The sequence below is a fragment of the Dasypus novemcinctus genome, chromosome 16 (assembly GCF_030445035.2).
Source record: "Dasypus novemcinctus isolate mDasNov1 chromosome 16, mDasNov1.1.hap2, whole genome shotgun sequence".
NCBI classification, from domain to species: Eukaryota; Metazoa; Chordata; class Mammalia; order Cingulata; family Dasypodidae; genus Dasypus; species Dasypus novemcinctus.
Genome location: NC_080688.1, coordinates 71,888,311 through 71,907,464, shown reverse-complemented (window position 1 = coordinate 71,907,464; position 19,154 = coordinate 71,888,311). Strand labels below are relative to the sequence as shown.

Genomic DNA, 19,154 nt, shown 5'->3' with positions numbered 1-19,154 from the left:
TAGACTTGAATGAAGCACCTAGGCCAGGTGCTGGGTAGGCCAGGATGGAGGGGACCCTAGACCCTGTCTTCCAGGACAGGCTCTGTCTGAAGATGGTTTTTGTAGGTCCTTGTCCAAAGGGGAAGATGTGCAACTACTTTGAAATGGAAGTTTCCTCAATAGATATGATGACGACTGACAAGTGACAGTTTGATATTCCTTTATTTTCCTAAAATAGCAACCTGGCCAAATATACTTTCAGCACATTTATTACAACCACATGTTTATATTTATAGAAGAAGTCATGTAAATTCCCTACTATATTAACAGGTCTTATACAAATTTTTCCGTTTTTACTTTGGAACAGAATTGCTGAGGAGAAACATTTTAAGGAGTGATTTTAGTCTACTTCTCAAATTACATATTAAATAAACTTCTTGAACTGAAAAGGAGCATAAACCAACAAGGAGGTAGTTATCTCAATCTATATTGTTTACATAAGATTTCTTAAAATCCAATGTCATTGTAGGTTACTGATTGCTTTAGTGTTTCCTTTTTGCAAAATTTTTACCTTCTCACTGATAAATGTAATTCCCTTTCAGTATGTAGTAGATGAGTTGGGATTCCAGAATCGATTTTCAAAAACCATGGAAAGACCTCCTCATTTTAGTGCATATAATGAAAAATGTATATATATATTTTTAATTTGAGAGGTAGTCAAATAGGTGAATGCATAAACCCTGCCAACCCTTAGGCACTTGTAATTTCCATACAAAAATGCATGAGTTTTTACTGGACTATTACTCTGTTATACAATAAGTAATAGTTACCATGGCAACCTTTGCATCACATTATGACATTTATATATGAAGTGTTGTGTTTCTTTATAAGGAAAGACAATATATTTGAATTTTTGAATGTTTGGTGAATTATAATCACTTCTAAAATAAATTTGTACAAGATGGATTGAATCATTTAAGAAGTATGCAAATTTCCACCCCAAACTTTGAAGTGCATGCATTTATTTTTGTGATGTCATGGGGGAAATAAAGCTTATTTTAATTGCTCTTTACAAATATCAGATACTATTCATTAAATGTCTATAATGGGAATGTCACAATGGGAAAAATATAAAATTGAGCCATATTTGAGGTAACTTATCAGTTTCTACATGAAAGTGGTTAATGTGGTAGTAAGAATTTGAATATATTTTACATCACATGACTGACAAAATTCTATCAAATATAAATCACTTTTTATTTGTGTACACATAGTCAATCAAATTTAACTAGTTTTGATTTCAAGTATAGGTGAATTAACAAGTTTGCTCATGCCTGGAAAGGCAAAATTAAATGAGCCTTTGAAGTAATCCTTGTAGCAGTTCCAGGAAAATTGCCATTTAAGCTTAAATTATCAAGGATGATTGATGGCCAATTCCTTTATTAAATATGGAACAAAACTAGCTATTTCTTGTTGGAAGTGTAGCTCTAGGCCATAGGGTTCTATCATCACTGTGTAGGTAACCTTCTATTTAACTTTTTTCAGTTTTTTTAAATTGTGACTTTTTAAAATTAATGTCTCATTTTATACTTTTCATCTGAAAGTGGAGCGCAAGACCTACCTGCAACTATTTGCAACTTTTGACAAATCATTTAAATATAATCAGTGGACTCCGTTACATGGGATTATTTGTTGGGGGACAGAGGAAGGAGTGCTGTGTGTTAGTATAAGCTACGGTCACCTCTCCTGAACATTTGACATGTTTCATCTACTCCTGATAACAACTCTGTGACGGAGCTTTTATTATTCCCATTTTACAGGAGGAAAATACATGGTTTAGAGCAGTGGCATAACTAACCGCACATCACATTACTTCTATGTGTCTAAGCTGAGATGCAATCTGATCTGTCTGAACTCAAAGCCTTCCATCTCCCTTCGTGTTTGAAGTCTGTCTGCCTTTTACAAACAAAATGTGCATTACACATGTAAAGCCTTTAAAGTGAAATATTTGCTAAATGATAATTTTGATAATTTGCATTTCTCTGCAGCACAATAACAATCTGTTAGTTTCCCGAACAGGAAAGTGGTCCTTGCCATCTCGTCTTTCCCAGTTTCCCAAGTTCTCTTTTGTTGAAATCAAGAGTACGAACATAAGACAGAAATGAAAATAAACTATAACGTTGCATTTCTGGGTCTTTCGGTATCTGGAATAGGGTTTGTCCAACAAAAGACTGACCTTCATTTTGAGCTTTGAAGTTCAAAAGTGGACAGGTGGAAATATTGTGTTCTTCATTGCCCTTTGGTGCAAGATATATTCCAGATAGCAGAGTAAGTGCCAACAGCAGCAAAATTATCGCCCCCTCCTGCTACTATAGTAAGTCAGCAATGGCCCTTCTGTGGTCAAAATGGCAAATTCAGCAGCAGCTATTCGACAGGGATTTGCAAAAACTTCCCCATGGCTGGTAGGAATCTTATTCAGCAGTGTTTCTGAAAAACCCATTCCGTGCAGAATTAACTATGTTAATCATTTCTATGATTTTGGTGTGGTAAAATGTGTTTTCAACAAAACTAATTTGTAATTTTTGTTAATGTGTGTTTTGCACTTAATACTGCAAAGTCTATTAGGTACCTATGCATATATCCAGCATTCTTAAGTTTTATAGTGGCTCAGAATTTAATTCCATATTAACATAAAGCTTTCCAAAATTCCTGGCTTTATAGAGTCAGTTCACCATACAAAGCCACTATACATCACTTAGGTTTGTGATGAAAGAATGGAATTGCAGCTGTGTGAATACTAGAATACCCAAACATGAATTAGACTCACAAGCATTTGGCAATAGTTCAGAAAAGGAGCTTAATCTGGTTTCATCTGAGACTGCTTTTCTCTGTTCTACAACATCCCCCCAAGATGTTGTGTCTGATATCAGATCACAACGTAATGGGAATGACGCAAAATCAGAGAAAGCCCTAAGAAACCAGGGGCTTATTTGCTTCTCCCGAGAGATTTTTTTCTCCTACTTCTTTCCTCTCCCAGTTCCCAAACCTAAAATTCAAGGTCATTCACCTATTAGATGAATTAATTATAAGCCCAAAGAACAGCATTCGTCGTATTCTGATCTCACTCATATCTATAATTAAGGGTAAATATAATCTTCCTTTTTAGAAATGTTCCACCCACCCATTATAGTCAAAGTGCTGACTGAAATGAAATAATAGTTCAGAGCAAGATGATTTTAGTTTAACAAGAAAAAAGTTGATAATTTAAGCTTGAAACAGTTAGTTCTATTTTTGATTACCATTCAGTTATAAATCTAATTTGAGATATATGCTGCTTTTTCTTACTCGAGTTTAATTCATGGTTTTGCATTCTTGTTTGCATAAGCACAGTTCAGTGGTTGATCAAGGATTTTTAAAAGCTCCCCTCAAAAGGAATGGGGGCAAGATTGAAAATGTGTTAAAAAGAGAGTCTGAGACCCAGATCTGATGTAAAACAAACAAAATTTTTAACTGAAAGGGACCCTCACAGAATGTCTGCAATTTGACACTTCAGTGGCTACGTTTGGACTGTCTCTTTGCTGGAGAATTGGTTGTGGAGAGAGAGAGACCCTGGGGGACCCTGGAACATTTAAGCCTGGTTGACAAAGTCAACAGACTCTGTTCTTTGGATGGGGTATTTTAAGTCTTGAAATTGTTTCCCCTGGGACGAAAATCAGGAGTGAGTAAGGGGAAAGGCTCGACTCTTCACATTTCAGACAGTTAAGCAAAATGCTAAACTATGGGTTTAAGATTTACAGGTTAGCACTGTAAGATGCCACATCTTGTTTCCAGTGTTTCCTGGCAGACTCTGGCAGCTTGCTACTGGGACCTGGCATAACCGCAGAGCATGAGCTTGCACAATGTGAAAAACCTAAAAGCATTATAATCCTATTTCAGGCAAGGATGCATTTGACCCTTTTGAAAGAAAACCTTTTTCAAACGTAACTTTTACTAGGCAATCCATGAGTCTTCTGAGCTGTACATACATGTAGATAAATCATATATAAACAGATGCCTTATCAATTTAGTGTTTAACTTACCTTATTAAATTAATGTCACTAACTTTTCTAAATTCAGTAACCTATGAGGTCAGTTTGTGGAAAAGAAATTTTTTTAAATCTATCTCATTGCTCCAGAGAATTAAGTATGTGATGCAAAGGTCAAACAATAGTAAATGGTCATTGTTCACTTTACAAGTATACTCTACAATAAGAACACATTCTTATCTTCTTTTTCCCTAGTGGGGTGATCAGGGCCCGTTAAGTGTGAGGAAATGCTTATTTTTGTTGCTTTAGAAGAATGCTCCTATTGTCCGAGTGAAAAAGAAAAAGGAACAAACAGGTCTGGAAAGAAACCCAGGAATGTGCTTTGTTAAAAAAAAAAAAGAAGAAGAAGAAAAAGATTAGAGATTAGTACAAGCCACTAAGTGTCTGTAAGTGCTATCTAGTGTTAGCACTATGTCACTGTATATACTTCATGTGACTGCACGTGCATGAGTTAGATTTGTGATTTATTTACAGCTAAGCCCATGAAATGATTTTCTTCTAAATTAACATCAAGGCCAGCCACAGCCTCTTAGTCTTTTTTTAAATTTTTCATTTTACTGTTAAAACACAGTATAGTAAGCATGTTTGTTTTTATGTAAACCTATGAATACAACTACTTTCTTGGAAGTGAAAACCTTTGCCACCAGGACCAACAAGAATTAACCAACTGTTAAACTCATTGAAAAGACAGCAGACATTACAACATATTTGCTCAGCCTTTTCTGAATATTTTGTATTTTTTTAGAAAAAGAAAAATGAAGAAATAGGGATAATGCTTGTCTAGATTGTAAAGTTATTAATACAATCATTTCCAAACTCTTTCAAATGAAGGCTAATTTGTAGATTTACTAAACTGTGAGGAGGTTGTGATTTGAACTAATTCATAGCTTTTATTGATGGAAATTTCAACGAAAACTTGAACTTGGGCTTCCATAAATATAAACTTTGTTCGTTAAGACTTACCAAGAGTGAAATTTTGAGTTGAGAGTCCAAACTATGTGAATGCCACTCCTAAAAGAATACAGGGATCATTTGATGTTATATTCTTAGATTCCTGATTTATAAAAAACCTGATTTAAAAGGGCTCTATAAATTAGTTAGCCATTGTGTTGCCTTTTGATATCTTTTTTAAGCTCTGAAGAGGCAGTAGTTGAGCATGCAGATCTCCGGTTTTTATCAGTCATGTGGTGAATATTAAGATACTAGCAATGAGTTGTTTTTCCCCTCAGGATGTGCTTTCAACCTACCATCTCAGCCTTAAAGTTTTATTTTAAAGTAATATTTATTACGTATCCATTGAAAAGTTTTAAACAAGGAAGGTGAGCACGTCAGGAGCTGATTATTCTTTTATTTATCACTCACCCAGCACTCACAAAAATCCCTAGGAATTGAGAGGATCTCTTTATGATATTTAGCTATATGGCAGTGGAAAGGGGAGGTTTTAATTTTTGATTTTCCAGCTTATGGGTCATATTTGACCAACTGCTTTCACTGGAAGACATGCCACTTTGTTGAGCTATTTAGGAATCAAAAAGACTGTCTTAATTTAAAACAAGGACCCTTTGTTTTAGTTGGTGACTGCCTTGTGAAATTTTTCAGTTCTCAGCGGGTTAACCAGGGAACAGGGGCAGAGTCATAATTGGCCTATTTAGAGTATTTTGCATGTGAATAGTGTGTTAGTGAAGCATCCCTAAGTCTGTTGTGAGTGACATGGTGATTAGAATTTAGATTAGGGAAAACACATTCTGTACTTTATCAAGGACAGTAATTAGTTCAGTCAGTAAAAGTTGATTACAAGTAACGATAAAGTTGGATTTTTAGTACTTAATTTTAAAATTTCTTTATTAAAAAGTAAATTTGTTCTTAATATAAATGGTAGTATCTGCACTTCATTACATATCAGAATAATTAAAAGAACAATGTGTTCAAGGCAGAATATAATCAGACGATTTTTATATTATGGGTAAGTTTCTATGTTGATTTTAGAAAATGTAGTATTATCATATAATCTCTCTTATGTCATCATTTTGGAAAGTTTAGTAATATGTCACACCATGGTAAGTTAATGATATTAACTCAATGATATTTATGCAAGTTTGCTAGTGTTCAGGTAAATGTTTGATCGGTGGGGATGTATTTAACTGTCTGATAGTTCTCAAGAGGGCATTCTAAAGTCCTTGCATTTGTTCCTCTTAGCTTAGAAAGCCTATTATTTCTATAATTTTGGAAGTTAATGTGAGGATTGAATTTCCTCTTGGTTCAGTTGGCATTTTATCTTCCGTTGGTGCTGTGCAAATTCGTGCCGGATCATGATACACTGGTGCAGAGAGAGAGAGAGAGAGAGCTCACAGGGTGGAGATGCCCGATCCAAACTCACCCCCAGTGTGAACAGCCCGGGGAAGTTTGTTGTGTTCAAAAGATGAGATTCTCCTTGGTTCTTGCGAAGGAAGGGTATGAATAGTTCACAGATACGAGCCCAAGTCTAGATAAAGAAAACAGTAGTTCTACATAAATGCTATCTTCTTAGAAAATTAAAATGTTAGTCATCTTAAAAGAGTTTTTAAAAGCATTGTTTAAAGGGAATCATCTGCTACCTTCCTCTCCAAAGTAAAGATTTAAGAATTCAGAAACTCTTGATAGCTTCCTAGACTGCTTTTCTCTTTCTTTCTTCTTCTTTTTTTAATTGTTTCAGTTTAGCACACGCTGTTTTCTTTATTACCTTGGGTTAAGTACTAACAATCAGTTGGGGGATGGTGAATGTAAAAAATTAACCATATATGTTTGTTTTCTCTTTCTAACCTCTTAGCAGAGTCTCCTTGGAGGTGACATGGATATGGGCAACCCAGGAACTCTTTCGCCCACCAAGCCTGGTTCCCAGTACTATCAGTATTCTAGCAATAACCCCCGAAGGAGGCCTCTTCACAGTGGTGCCATGGGTAAGGGGTTCCTCTGTTTGAATGCCTGAGTGACTGTTTTTAGACTTTTTTTTTTTTAAGCACCTCCCTCTCCCCCACTGTAACTTCACCTCCCTCCAAAAAAAAAAAATCCCAAAGTTTTGCTCAATTGTCAGGCTACTGACTCCCCCAGTAGTACACTATGGGGGGTAGGTTAACACCTTACAATAGCAGAACAGTTTTTGTATATGTTTATTTCTTGTTTTCTCCTAGTACATAAGTAATTGTTTAAAAAACAAAAACAAAAACAAAACAAAAACAAAGTATTAAAAGGTTGAAATCTTCATTTTATGAACAAAGCAGAATTTGTTTTCTGTCAGGATAAAAGTTGACAGCGGTGACTGCATTTTGCTAAGGTAATGCTGTTCAAAAAAAAAAGTCTAATCTAAATGACTCCATGGTTTAATGTGCTTTCATTAGGAAAACGGGCATGTGTGGAACTCACAAAGTCCTTCATTTTCTTTCAGAGGTACAGACAAAGAAAGTTCGAAAAGTTCCTCCAGGTTTGCCATCTTCAGTAAGTACTGCTTGTTTCTGCTTTGTACATTGTTTCTTTTGTTCTGTTTTATATTGATGCAAAGGAGAGAGGAGTCAATGAGGCCCCCTGCTCCCTCCACAGCATGTTTATCTAGAATGTGGAAGAGGTAGGAGTAACCTGCAAAGTTTAGCCGCCTGACCCTCTTTGGAGTGATTGATTGCCCATCCTGGAAGACAGGGCGGTTATGTTGATAGGCAGCAGGTTAAGGTCTGAAGAGAGCCTTGAAAAGGTGCCTGCAGTTCCAGGAGTTTTACCTGTACAGGGCTTTCAAACGATTGAGTATTAGTTTCATGTGTTGGTTAAATTCTTTGTCCGTATTATGATGATTTATGGATTTGCATGAGAAAGGAGATTTGCAGAGAGGATTTAGGAAAAATTTACATGGGTTTCAGCCCAGAGTACAGGGAGAATGTCTCTATTTTCTAGAGAGGTTGCTGAATAAAGGCTGCAAAGGTAGCTACGTCAGTAGCTGAGTGTGTCTGTCATACCAGGTGACAACTAGAAGAATCCAGCTGGAACCAAAAGCATTCTGGGTCTTTTGGTAGCTGGAGCTATAGGCTGGAGTTACCGAGGTCCCCTTACCCTCAACATTGTGATCACAGCTAAAATGCTTGATATCTCATGTTGAATTCTTATATATATATTTTTTCAAATTTGGTTTCCCAGATATGACTTAATTTCATTTAAGGCTCGGCTATTTTGAGTAGTTTTTCTCCTTATGTAATAAAAATAGCATTGTCTTCCTCCCTTGCTTGTTTTTTTCTTCCTCCTTCCTTCTTTATTTTCTTCTTCCTTCCTTCCTGTGAATTATATGTATATGATATTAAGTCAGTTTTCTTCAAGGGGCTAGAGTTCTTTGAAAAGAGTGCCAATGAACCTTAATAAAACTTCTTATACTTTAAAGTGAAATTATATTTAGATCTGCCCAAATTAACAATTGACGTTCCGTGTTAGTTTTATTTCATTTTTAGTAAATTAGAAGAATTATGGGTTTTGAAAATGTGCTAAGATTAGATTAACCCAAACACCTGTGCATTTGACTTGATTTCAGTTCAACTAATCCAAAAAATTATTAAACGAATATATCAATATAAGTCTTCGGGAAAAAAACAGATTTTATGTGCTGATTATTGCAGACTTGGTAATATTGGAGAAGCATCACAAAATTATTCATAAATATGGAAATTATTGTGTAAATGAAACTGCCACTAGTGTATAAAATAGTCATTTTGACTACCAAAAAGCTGCTCAAAAATATACTTACACTGGGCAGTTTATTCTTTGAATTTCTGTATTGTATTGAAATTGACTAATATCTCCTCAGCTTTTTATAACTATTTAGTTTGAAATTAGTTGTAGATTTAATGTAGATAAAACTTTAGCTTTCCATAGCTTTTATGGCAACTTTAAATGATACAGTCTTCACAGCTGTTTACATTTGAAACATGCTTGAACCTAATAGGGACGAAATTAAATATAACAAGTGGACCTTTGAATGCTCTCCATGATAAAAGCCATGAAAAAAACCTAAAGGTATACTGCCCTATTTATACCTTATTAATATTAAATTTGTTTTTTTAATGCTAAAATTATATAGAGAAATCTATGAAATTTCTAAAGTAGTGTATGAGTGTGACTTTAGAGGTTATCTGTATACTCAATCATCATCAAAAACGATTTCTCATAATCCGTTATATATTTAAGTATATTTCCTCATGTCTAGCTGGCTACTAAAGAAAATTTACTCCTTATATTTTGTCTTCACTCTTTAGAAAATTATGTGTTCCAAGTATGTTGTGATATGCTCAGAAATCTAAAAGTGACTTTCTTTGCTTCCCAATAAATAAAACCCAGGATTTGGACATTTAGTTTGTATTGTTTAATTTTTGGCTTTTGGTGTTCAGTTTAGAATTTATTTTTCTTAGAGAATTTATCTTGGCTAAATGTTTTTATGGTCCTTAAAAAGCAAATGTGTAAAGAGCCATTTTTGTGAGGACGAAGAAGAGGAAAATTCAATTAAATTGGAAAATTTGTCCATGTTATTCTGTTTGTTTTTCTGAATAAGAAAAATAAAATAGTTTGGATAATTTTAGAATTTAATCATTAATTTAATGCCATTACTCAAAAACAAAAAGAAAAAACAAAACCTCAATTCTGTTTTAATAAAAGTTGGTTAGTTTATGTTAGATTTGCTGTATATATTTATTGCTTATTACCTGTGGCAATCCATGTACCTTACCACACCACAAAATATAGATACATTTATCTTGATCTGAAGAGCTAGTCTGTTTCAGATGTTACTAACACATTTGCCCAGGAGCTCTTCTATTTATTTCTGCCATACTTTTTCTTTTTTAACCTCAAATAAAATTATGAATATTTATCCCATAAGAAATCCTTCTTCTAAGTCTTGCTTCAATATATACGATTATTTGTATAACAGATAATAAAAGATCGTGGGTGATAAAAGGTTTCCTTAGGAGTGATTATGACTAGATAAAGACATTTACACGTTTTCTTCGATACATATTTACCATGATAAATAGTAATAAATCTGTCACAATCTGTTGTGTCAACTCACTTTTTCCCCTTATCCAAATGGGCCCTCTCGCTTTCTTAAAATAAAACAAAGAACATTTAAACTGTAACCTTCCGTAATCAGATATCATTTATGACACGGCTATGATACAGGCGCTGGACTTCCTTTGCCGCCATTAGGCTAGATCATCACAGGAAATAAGGAGACCGAGGGGATTGCCTTGCCCTGTTTTGAAAACACTGCAGCATCTGTGGGAGAAAGAAAACATAAGCCTAGCCTGCCATCGTGCCATGGATCTGGCAGGATCCATGAATGTGTGTTTGTACTGTGTGCTGCGTCTAGAGACCTCGAGACTCTTTAAAAGCATGACATAGTGAGAGGATGGTGGGAGAACCGTCCTGCTGGGGCTAAAGCACACTCGGAATGGGGGAAGGAAGACTTTCCCTGTGGAGAACAGAGGCCTGTAGTTAGGGCTAGGCTGATTTTTTTTTTTTTTTCCCAAGGAAAGGCTGTGTGAAATGACAGCTCTTTAATTGCCCATGAGAGCCCTGCTTATTACTGCAGAACGTTTTCATGTTCTCTGTTCAAATTTTAGTATGTTGCTCTTTTCAGTGGCATCCCAATTTCTTGTCATCATCAGCTGAAGACTTTAGTGATAAAGCTTTGTCTGTTTTTGATGCCAGAATTTATTTTGCATGTCTCATCATTTGAATCTACATGTGAACTTTCTGTGTTCTTAAACCTTCTAATCTTGGTTTTCATTTTGATATGTATTTAATCTTAAACTTAATAGTTTCTAAGCTTACTATGCTTTCCAGCAAATTTGTCTTTGAATACCCCAGTAATCCTAAGTACTGAATTCATGGAAGACCTAATTGTAGAGAAAAATGTACCACATTAACTCATATTTTTGGAAAAATCACCTATGTTTTTGAACGGAAATTAACATAAAATTATTAAAATCTAGACAATAGCAAAGTAATTTCATAGTGTGTCATTTGAAAATATTTTTTTATCAAATACCCAGGGACAAAAGCAAATACAAAGAGATTGTCTTTCAGAAACATCTTTGTGCCCACCAATTTGTAAACACATAAAACCTTGAATTTCTTATAATTTGGAATGTTTCAAAATGATATATACATTTTACCACAACCAAAACCATTCTGCTTCAAACCTTGGTGAAATTTGTTTCTTCTTGGATTAGAAGATCCAATTTGAAACTTCAGGAACAGTCTCACTATTATCCCCAATTGGGATCCCTAGAAACTTCAGAGTTCTCTGAAAGTAAGAAGTCTTGTCCTTAGAAATAGCTTATGAGCTATCTTTTGACACGGATCATTACACAAACTGCACTTTTCTGTAAAGTTTATTTCCTATATTAAGTTGCATTTGTGTGTGTGTGTTTGTTTTTTAATTCTAGAGAACTGACAAACTTTCTATCAAGTAGTCAGAGATAGTTTTGGATACATGTGTCCTAAGGAAACCCATCTCTACTTCTGTGAAGATTCTAAAATATGGTTCAGACGCTCGTAAGAAAATCTGAGACCTGAGTTAATCATTAGGTAGAAGAATAAAAACTCAAAAGTGTACAAGATACCAATATATTAATTTTCACAAGAAAATAATTCTTAAATAAAAAAAAAATCTTAAAATCTGAGTGATAACTTTCTTTTACAAAAGCGATTAGGAATATCAGGAATAGATGAGTAATGCTGATAGAAATAATCATACTGTATGTTTTCTATTAAATGAAAACTTTAATATTGAAAGGTTTCAAATATGATGTTAAAGCCAAAGCTTAAGCTATTTTAAGAAAAAAAAAAACTTTTCTCCCCAGAGGCTTGAAAAGATTGCCAACTATTTAAAAGAGAAGTTGGTAAATTGGCTTTTTTCCCCTTACTCAGGCCTTAGAATTATGAGGTTAAAGACCTCTGTTATTTAAAATACATAATTTCCCCCAACACTTTTGTAACTGATCATAAAAAAATCAGAATGATGCTTTTTCATATCAACATAGTTTTAACTTAAACAGTAATATAACTTTCTTAAAAATGAATTTTATATTAGAATATTATAATGTCTGTCACAAGTGAACCGAGTGCCAGCCATCTGGATTCCATCCTGTGTAGGAAAGTGGAGAAGTAACCAATTGTGTGATAAGATATAAAAGGAGGGGCCTCTTCAAGGTTCATTCCTAGAGTGGTAGATACTTTGAAAAGAAGTAGAACTGTAGGGTTTATGTTTGAATATTAGGATAGCTCACAATATTCAATTTTAAACTTCGTATACTCATTTTCCAATGAAATATATTGAAATATGTGTTTTGGTTATTAAAATTTTGCTTATTAATTATGGAAATTTGTAGGCAAGAGGGAGTTTAAGGATAATGCAAATAAATCATCCCAAATAGGAAAAGTATAATTTGCAATTACAATTTACACAGAATATATAGCATGACACCGGGGAACACTTTGAGAGTAGAGAAAATGAAAAAATTTGTTTTTGTGTGTGCAGTACTAATTTAGCTAAAACCAAAGACTTCAATCTCACCACATTTATTGTTTCTTTGAAAACCCTTCTCCTCTCCATTGTTCTTTGTAGCTATAGAGATTTTTATTCATTGTGGCATATGAAACAAATATAGGAAGGATTTCTATTTTTAAAGTTATCATGGTGACTCCTTAGTCCATTAAAAGTATTTCAAAAGGCATACAAGATACATACAAATAGATAACATATCTCTCATTAGACATTCTCATCTCTCAGAAGTTTCTAAAAGTTTTCTGTTTTTCTGTTTGGAATTTTAAAATAACGAGGTGCCTCTTGCATCATGCCCCTCCTCTCTGCCTTGAAACCCAATCCCATCCCCATCGAAGATTCTTATGTGCATGCACATATTTTTATCAAGAGAGAAGAAGTGTTAAATGAGAGGAAAAAAACAAATGTTAACTATGGGTGAAAGGTCTGTGTATTTGTCAGTTACTCTGGAAAGATCTTTGCAAATGAAAAGAATATGTGTCTCAAACACTCAAACAAAACACAACCATGCCACCCGCCCATCACAAAGATGCCTTCCTGGCCAGTAGCACCTGATTGACCTACTGGGCGAACTCTCCCAGGAGTGTGTATTGGACTCTCTCCTGCCTTCCCCTTCCCCCAGTATGTGTGTTTTGATTTTCAACCCAGTTTACAATATATTGTTTCACCTGCTTGCGTTTATCAGGGATTTTCTTTAAAATTTCAGCAACTGGAACTAGAGCATTTAGAGTAAAACTGGGCTTGTTGAAAAGGAAAACTACATTGGCAAACTGTCATTTTGAATCTTATTTTATCACTTTCACTGAAAATTATATATTTTGGTGTGAAGTTATGGATTCATCTGAATGGTTAAATTACTGAGAAATCTAAGAAGCCGCTGAAGGCTGCTTTTACCTAGAGAGAATATTATAACTGAACTTGTGTGTATTTTGAAATTACAAAAACTGGCAGCATTTGGCTTAACTGTCATTTTATTGTATATTTATGGAATAATAGGTGCTGGGCTTAATATTTGATGAATACCTTTTTCTACTTTAAAAATTTCATTGATTGAAACAGTTTTCTAACAGCAAAATTTTCTTATTTTTTTCTAATTATTGAGAATTTTACAATGTGTGTTCCTGGTTTCAAGCAATTCTAAAGTATTTGTTTGAAAGTAATAAATCAGAGTTGGTTAAAAGTTGGAGGATCACATAAATAAGACTTACAGAAAATGCAGCAATAATCCTAAAAAGAAGGACGGGTCTCTTTGAAAATAGCAGGGTTGAATTTTCCTAAGGCAAATTAAAATACCGTCAGGCTGTTGACAGACACCTGCTTTGTTTTGCTTTTTAAATAAATTGCACTGAATTCTTAAACTGAACATAAAGTTGCATTTGAAAGCAAAAGCATGGGATTCTCAGCCTTGATCTCAACTGTCCCAGGGGTGTGTGTATGTGTGTGTGTGTGTGTGTGTGTGTGCGCTCATTTTAAAGGAATCAGAGCTCTTATAAAATGCAGTGCAAATTTTGTCGTTTTAAATACTCAATTATTTTATCTCAAAACAGCAGCATGTGAATGATTCTGATTTTTTTTTTCTTAGTTGCAGCTGTTGCATAGGTGTAGAGCTATTTGAGGAGTTTTATGCTTTGCTTGAACATATACTCCCTCTTCAGAGAAATTAAGGTAGTGCAGAAGATTCTGTGATCTGTAAAATTTCAAGGTTGAAAATAAAGATCATTTAAGTTTCAGTGAGAGGTGTAGATTTCAATTCTGAAAGAATGTGCAAATTATATTTTGAGAAAAACATTTTAAGAATTATAATACATTTAAGTGATTTAGTGACACCCATTGTTTTCTCTCTAGTCTAACTTTGTCATCTGAGGAATTAATAATAAAATGCGACTAGAGTTGAAACTTGATATGTGAACATTTACTTCTAGAGAAATCAGAAGAGGATCTGTGTGTGCATTAAATTTCATTAAAATTTATTTTGATTATTCAGTGGAACCGAAATATGGCAGGGCCATTTCTTAATGACACCCCCTTTGTAGCAAATCGTAGAGAAAATTTCTTGGTGTACTGTATTTCAACTGTTTTTTCATCAGTGAGTAAAGGGCGTTTCCTTTGTGACACATGGGCATATAGGAGACTTTCCCCCAAAAGAAAACAACCCTCAAGCTACATTTAATCATTATAACTGGTATCATCCCTCACTCACTTATAAAAACTGTCACTCTTAACACTTGCTGTTACCATTTAGGGATTGTAGCTAAATGCTATTTTGGAACCAGTATTTTGGTATCATCTGAGAAAGAGTACCTAACTGTCTACAGCAACCTCCCTCCCACCCCCGCCCATATCATTCTAAATATGCCTCCTGGATTATACTTATAATAATATTGTAATAGCTTTCATTCTACCGATTGGCACAGTATATCATTATATCATTAGCTGATATGAGAAAGCAGCTTCAAGTAGGTGGCTGATTCTTAGCGTTAATGTTTTCAAGTAACCCTGTTTGGGGAATTCACTTGTTTCCCAGGTGCTCAGGTGCATTAACACAGGGCACAATAATATTTTCTGGTTGCTCATTATGGAATGAAGTTGAAGTACAAAATAATTCAATAATAAGTGGAGAATAAAAGCGGGCTTTATTTTAAGAGAGTTTAATAACTTAAGAATTTAAAAGATGAGATAAAAATGTGCATAAGGATGAAACAGCAACTCAACTCATTTCTCATAGCTTGAGACTGAGATTTCAAAAGGCTGCTCATGACCTGCTGGTTAAACCTTATTGCATGAGTTTGATTTTTAAACCATTAAGTTAAATAAAAAATAAACTTCTTTTTGTAGCTATTGTACTACTGAAAGTATTTCCTATGTAATAAAAAGGTACAGCTTCTGCCATTTAATATTAAGGCATATGCTTTGTAAGAAGTTTTACTGCCAAAACCTTGTGAGTTCCTCATTTAATGCCTTTATATGAATTTTATTTTTAGATGTACACAAGATGTTGGCACTTAGAATCTGTGACTTAATTGATTTGGCTGGGCAAAAGAAAATGGAATGAAGCATATTTATTATGGTCAGATATATGTAATAGTTAGATTACAAAATCAAACCCTTAAAGGTAATTATTTTACAAACAAATGCTGTTTTGTTTTCCCTTTATTAAATAGCATCAATATTCTAGTTCTTAAATGAAACCCTATGCTAACAAACTGGGAGCACCCAGATGGAATGGGGCAAAAAAAGACATTTTTAGAAGTTTTCGTTCATTCATCCATTCCCTTCTTCACTTATATTCATTCAAAATGTATCTTTTCACTAAACTAGGAACGAGAAGCACATGTAATATTGAACATTTCTTTCTCTTCATTGCACTCAATATACCCTTTATTTAAATTGTGAAGCTTCATAACTAAGTTTTTTTTTGTTGAAGGAAATCCTCAGTTTTATGTCACTGGCATCCCAATTTGAGGGAAAGCGCCTTAGCATTTTAAACAGCATAACTCTACCCTTTGAAGAACACTGTGCATTCAAAAAAATAAAATACAGATGCATCATGTAACACATGGACTTTTTCTCCTTTAAGCTCATTCTAGAGGCACTTTGTCCCCTTACTCAGTTGTAACCGTCTTGAACAGGATAAAGACAATGTTACGCCTACTTCTTTTTGTCCCACCGAAACTAAACTCACTGCCTTTTCCATACTGCTTTCAAGTATATTTCCGATGAATGAATATAATGGTAAATGTTGTGTAGTAGGGTGGAAATAGATCTTCATCATTATCCTCTACTTGCTCAACCAGTGACCTTGGTAAGGTCACAAACGTGTTTCAATATCTACGAAATAAAGTGTAAATACTGCCTGCTCCACCTGAATGAAATGATGTTGGCATAATCTAAACAAGTAAGGTCGTGCTTATCCTGTGCCAGGCACCGTTTTGTGCCAGGCCTACACTTTGCATATATTAAACCATTTAATCCCACAAAAATCCTACGAGTTAGGTACTACTGTTTAGTCGTAGATAAAGAAACAGAGACCCAGAAAGGTGAAAAAGCATGCCAAAGGTCACACCGTTCAGAGTGGCAGAGCTGGGATTGAGACACAGGCAGTCTGTCTCAGGAGAGCCTGTGCTCTTACCCATGATGCTAGGCTGCCCACGGGATTAGAACACTTTCTAGACCAGAGAGCCTGCCACAACATGGCTGTTGTTAACTTGGCAAGAATTTGACTATCTGGAATATATCAAATATTCCAAAGTTTAATTTCACTCTAGAATGACCCAAGCTATCGCTCCAAAGTGCAATGTTTATAATGCACAGCTTCTGCCCCAAGCAGATCAGTTAGAAAGGATAGCCTTTCTCTTTCAGACAGCGAGATCTAGTGCGGAGGAGTATGGATTCTGTGCCACTTACCAGCTATGTGGCCTGGTGTAATGTCCTCGAATTCTTTCCTGAAAAATGGTGAAAATATATGTACCTCTTAAGCATCTCGTGATGACTAAATGATAGAAAATATGATATGTGCTGAACATAGTCATCTCACACAGTAAATATTTAAGAAATGGGAACATCTGATAATAACAACAGCAGCCACACCAGTAATGCTAATTATAAGCAAAGAGGTAACTGCTTTTCTCATGGCATTTGAGAAGAATCTGACATGCAGCTGCCTTGATTCATTAACAGGAGAGCAGAAAATAAAACCAGGGTCTAAACTGCAGGAGGAAGAATTTTACCTAATGGAGGGCACTTCTTTATCTGGAATTAGGAAATATGGCAGGTGCTTTCTGTATCTCTTCATTCTTACAGTACCATACCTATCGGGCCAAAAAACCTAGTCAGCCTTCGTAATGATTAGACTTACCACTGTGCAAAGTTTGTGTGGGAAGTACGCACTCCATCTTTTCTCTTTTGAAATGGGACATCAGGCCAAGATGTACAGAGCTTCTCATAATGTGATTCCCTCTGCCAAGAATTTGTTTATGCCTAAATCAGCCCTGCCTCTAAGTGATAAGGCGATACATGTTCTTTCTTTCCAATTGTATCAGTGTTGTTCCATAATTAGCCAGAAGCCGGTCCTCCTGAGTGATGCACAGATTTACCTTTGTAGAGCAGGCTCTGGTTCCCCAAGAAAAGTGAGGATAGGCCTGGGGTTTTAACTCTGCTTGCAGGATGAAGACGTGTTGACCAGAAGGCTCTGTGTGGCAGTTTGTTTCTCTAGGATGTAAAACAGTACAATGTACTGAGGACAGTTTAGGTACATTTCTAACATTAAATAGGAATATTTGTACAGATGTTTTCAGAATAAAGTCAAAGAACTGCTGGCTTCTAGCCTTTGCCTCATTGTAATGTGTCTTCATATCATTGCTGAATTCATGAAAGAAACAAAGTCTTTTTTGCTTGTCAGCTATAGGAAACCTGAATTTTTATAAAAGCTGGTTACTTAACTCTTGCATTTAAAGAAAGAAAAAAAAAAAAAACATCTGCCAAAAGGAAAAGAAAAGAGCATAGCCTCTACAATTCACAATGAATGTCTTGTCCCAGCCAATAAATTTGGTACAAATCCAGGCACCAGGTTGGATTCCTCGGGAACTGTCCCTTTGGCCCATGAGTCCGAATCCCCTTCCTGGTGCCCCTGAGCCAGCCGTGAGGCTGCTTCACAGAGAGACAATCTTACTCCGGAAGGCCAATAGGTCCAGCGTGGCCACCCCTCATTTGTAGTCATTGCCACCTTGTGGATTACAAAGGATATTGGTTTTCGTCAAACTTCCATTTCAATTTGGTTCTTTTTATGGCAAGTACACTTTGGCAATAAATTGCTTGTGTTCCTCACCAAAAGGATCCTCTCGTTTATTCAGCAACACCTCATTTCTCCACTCACAGTTCATTTATGATTCTGATGAGAGTGTTTTTTCAGGAAACACACATTTCACTTTTTGACCTAGGAGCATCTGTTAGAATTTTTTTTAATACTACTTTGGCATTCTGAAAGTGTTAATGTCTTTCATATCTGTTTAATGCTATTTAGGGATATTTATGATCACCTCTTGGTTACTCAGGGTAAAGTGTGTCGCAATTTTTTTTAAACAGACAGGAAAGCATTCACATGAGGAAACAGATTGCTTTAAACATGTGCTTCCTGTGACAGTAAAAAGAACAAATTAGATTTAACACTGTGTAATGAATGCATAAATGTGTACATTTAAGCTTTTAAGAGCTTTATGTTCAGTTCTGGTCAAAACAAAAATTGAGTCACCTGTTAAAATTAAAGATGCCTTGGTTGCCCTCAGATTCCTGAACTATCCAGAAATTCAGATCCTGGCCTGATGTAGCCTCATTGGAATCCTAAACGCATATAGATGAATGCTGGAGAGAACCTTACAAGACTCAGGCAGAGATTAAACCAGGCTGCAGTCTGACTCTGCATTTAGCAGAGAAATCCAAATGTGTTTGGGGTGGGGAGTGAGGGGGGCGAGGGAAAGGTCCCACTACGACTTCCTCCCTCTCTGAGAATCAAGGACAAAAAT

The 19,154-nt window shown here is 35.2% G+C and overlaps 1 protein-coding gene across 23 annotated transcripts in view; it reads left to right on the top strand.

Annotated features, from left to right (window-relative positions):
* The window catches only part of TCF4 (transcription factor 4), a 348,268-nt gene that overhangs the window by 221,782 nt on the left and 107,332 nt on the right, over positions 1 to 19,154 (top strand). For 14 of the 23 annotated variants that reach the window (XM_058277770.2, XM_004459850.5, XM_012525673.4 and 11 more), the window contains 2 exons: positions 6,871 to 7,000; positions 7,486 to 7,535. In XM_058277770.2, coding sequence (XP_058133753.1) covers positions 6,871 to 7,000; positions 7,486 to 7,535 — 180 coding nt within the window. The remainder of the gene's footprint in view (positions 1 to 6,870; positions 7,001 to 7,485; positions 7,536 to 19,154) is intronic. The other 9 variants (XM_023589219.3, XM_023589220.3, XM_058277768.2 and 6 more) reach the window with 1 other exon arrangement.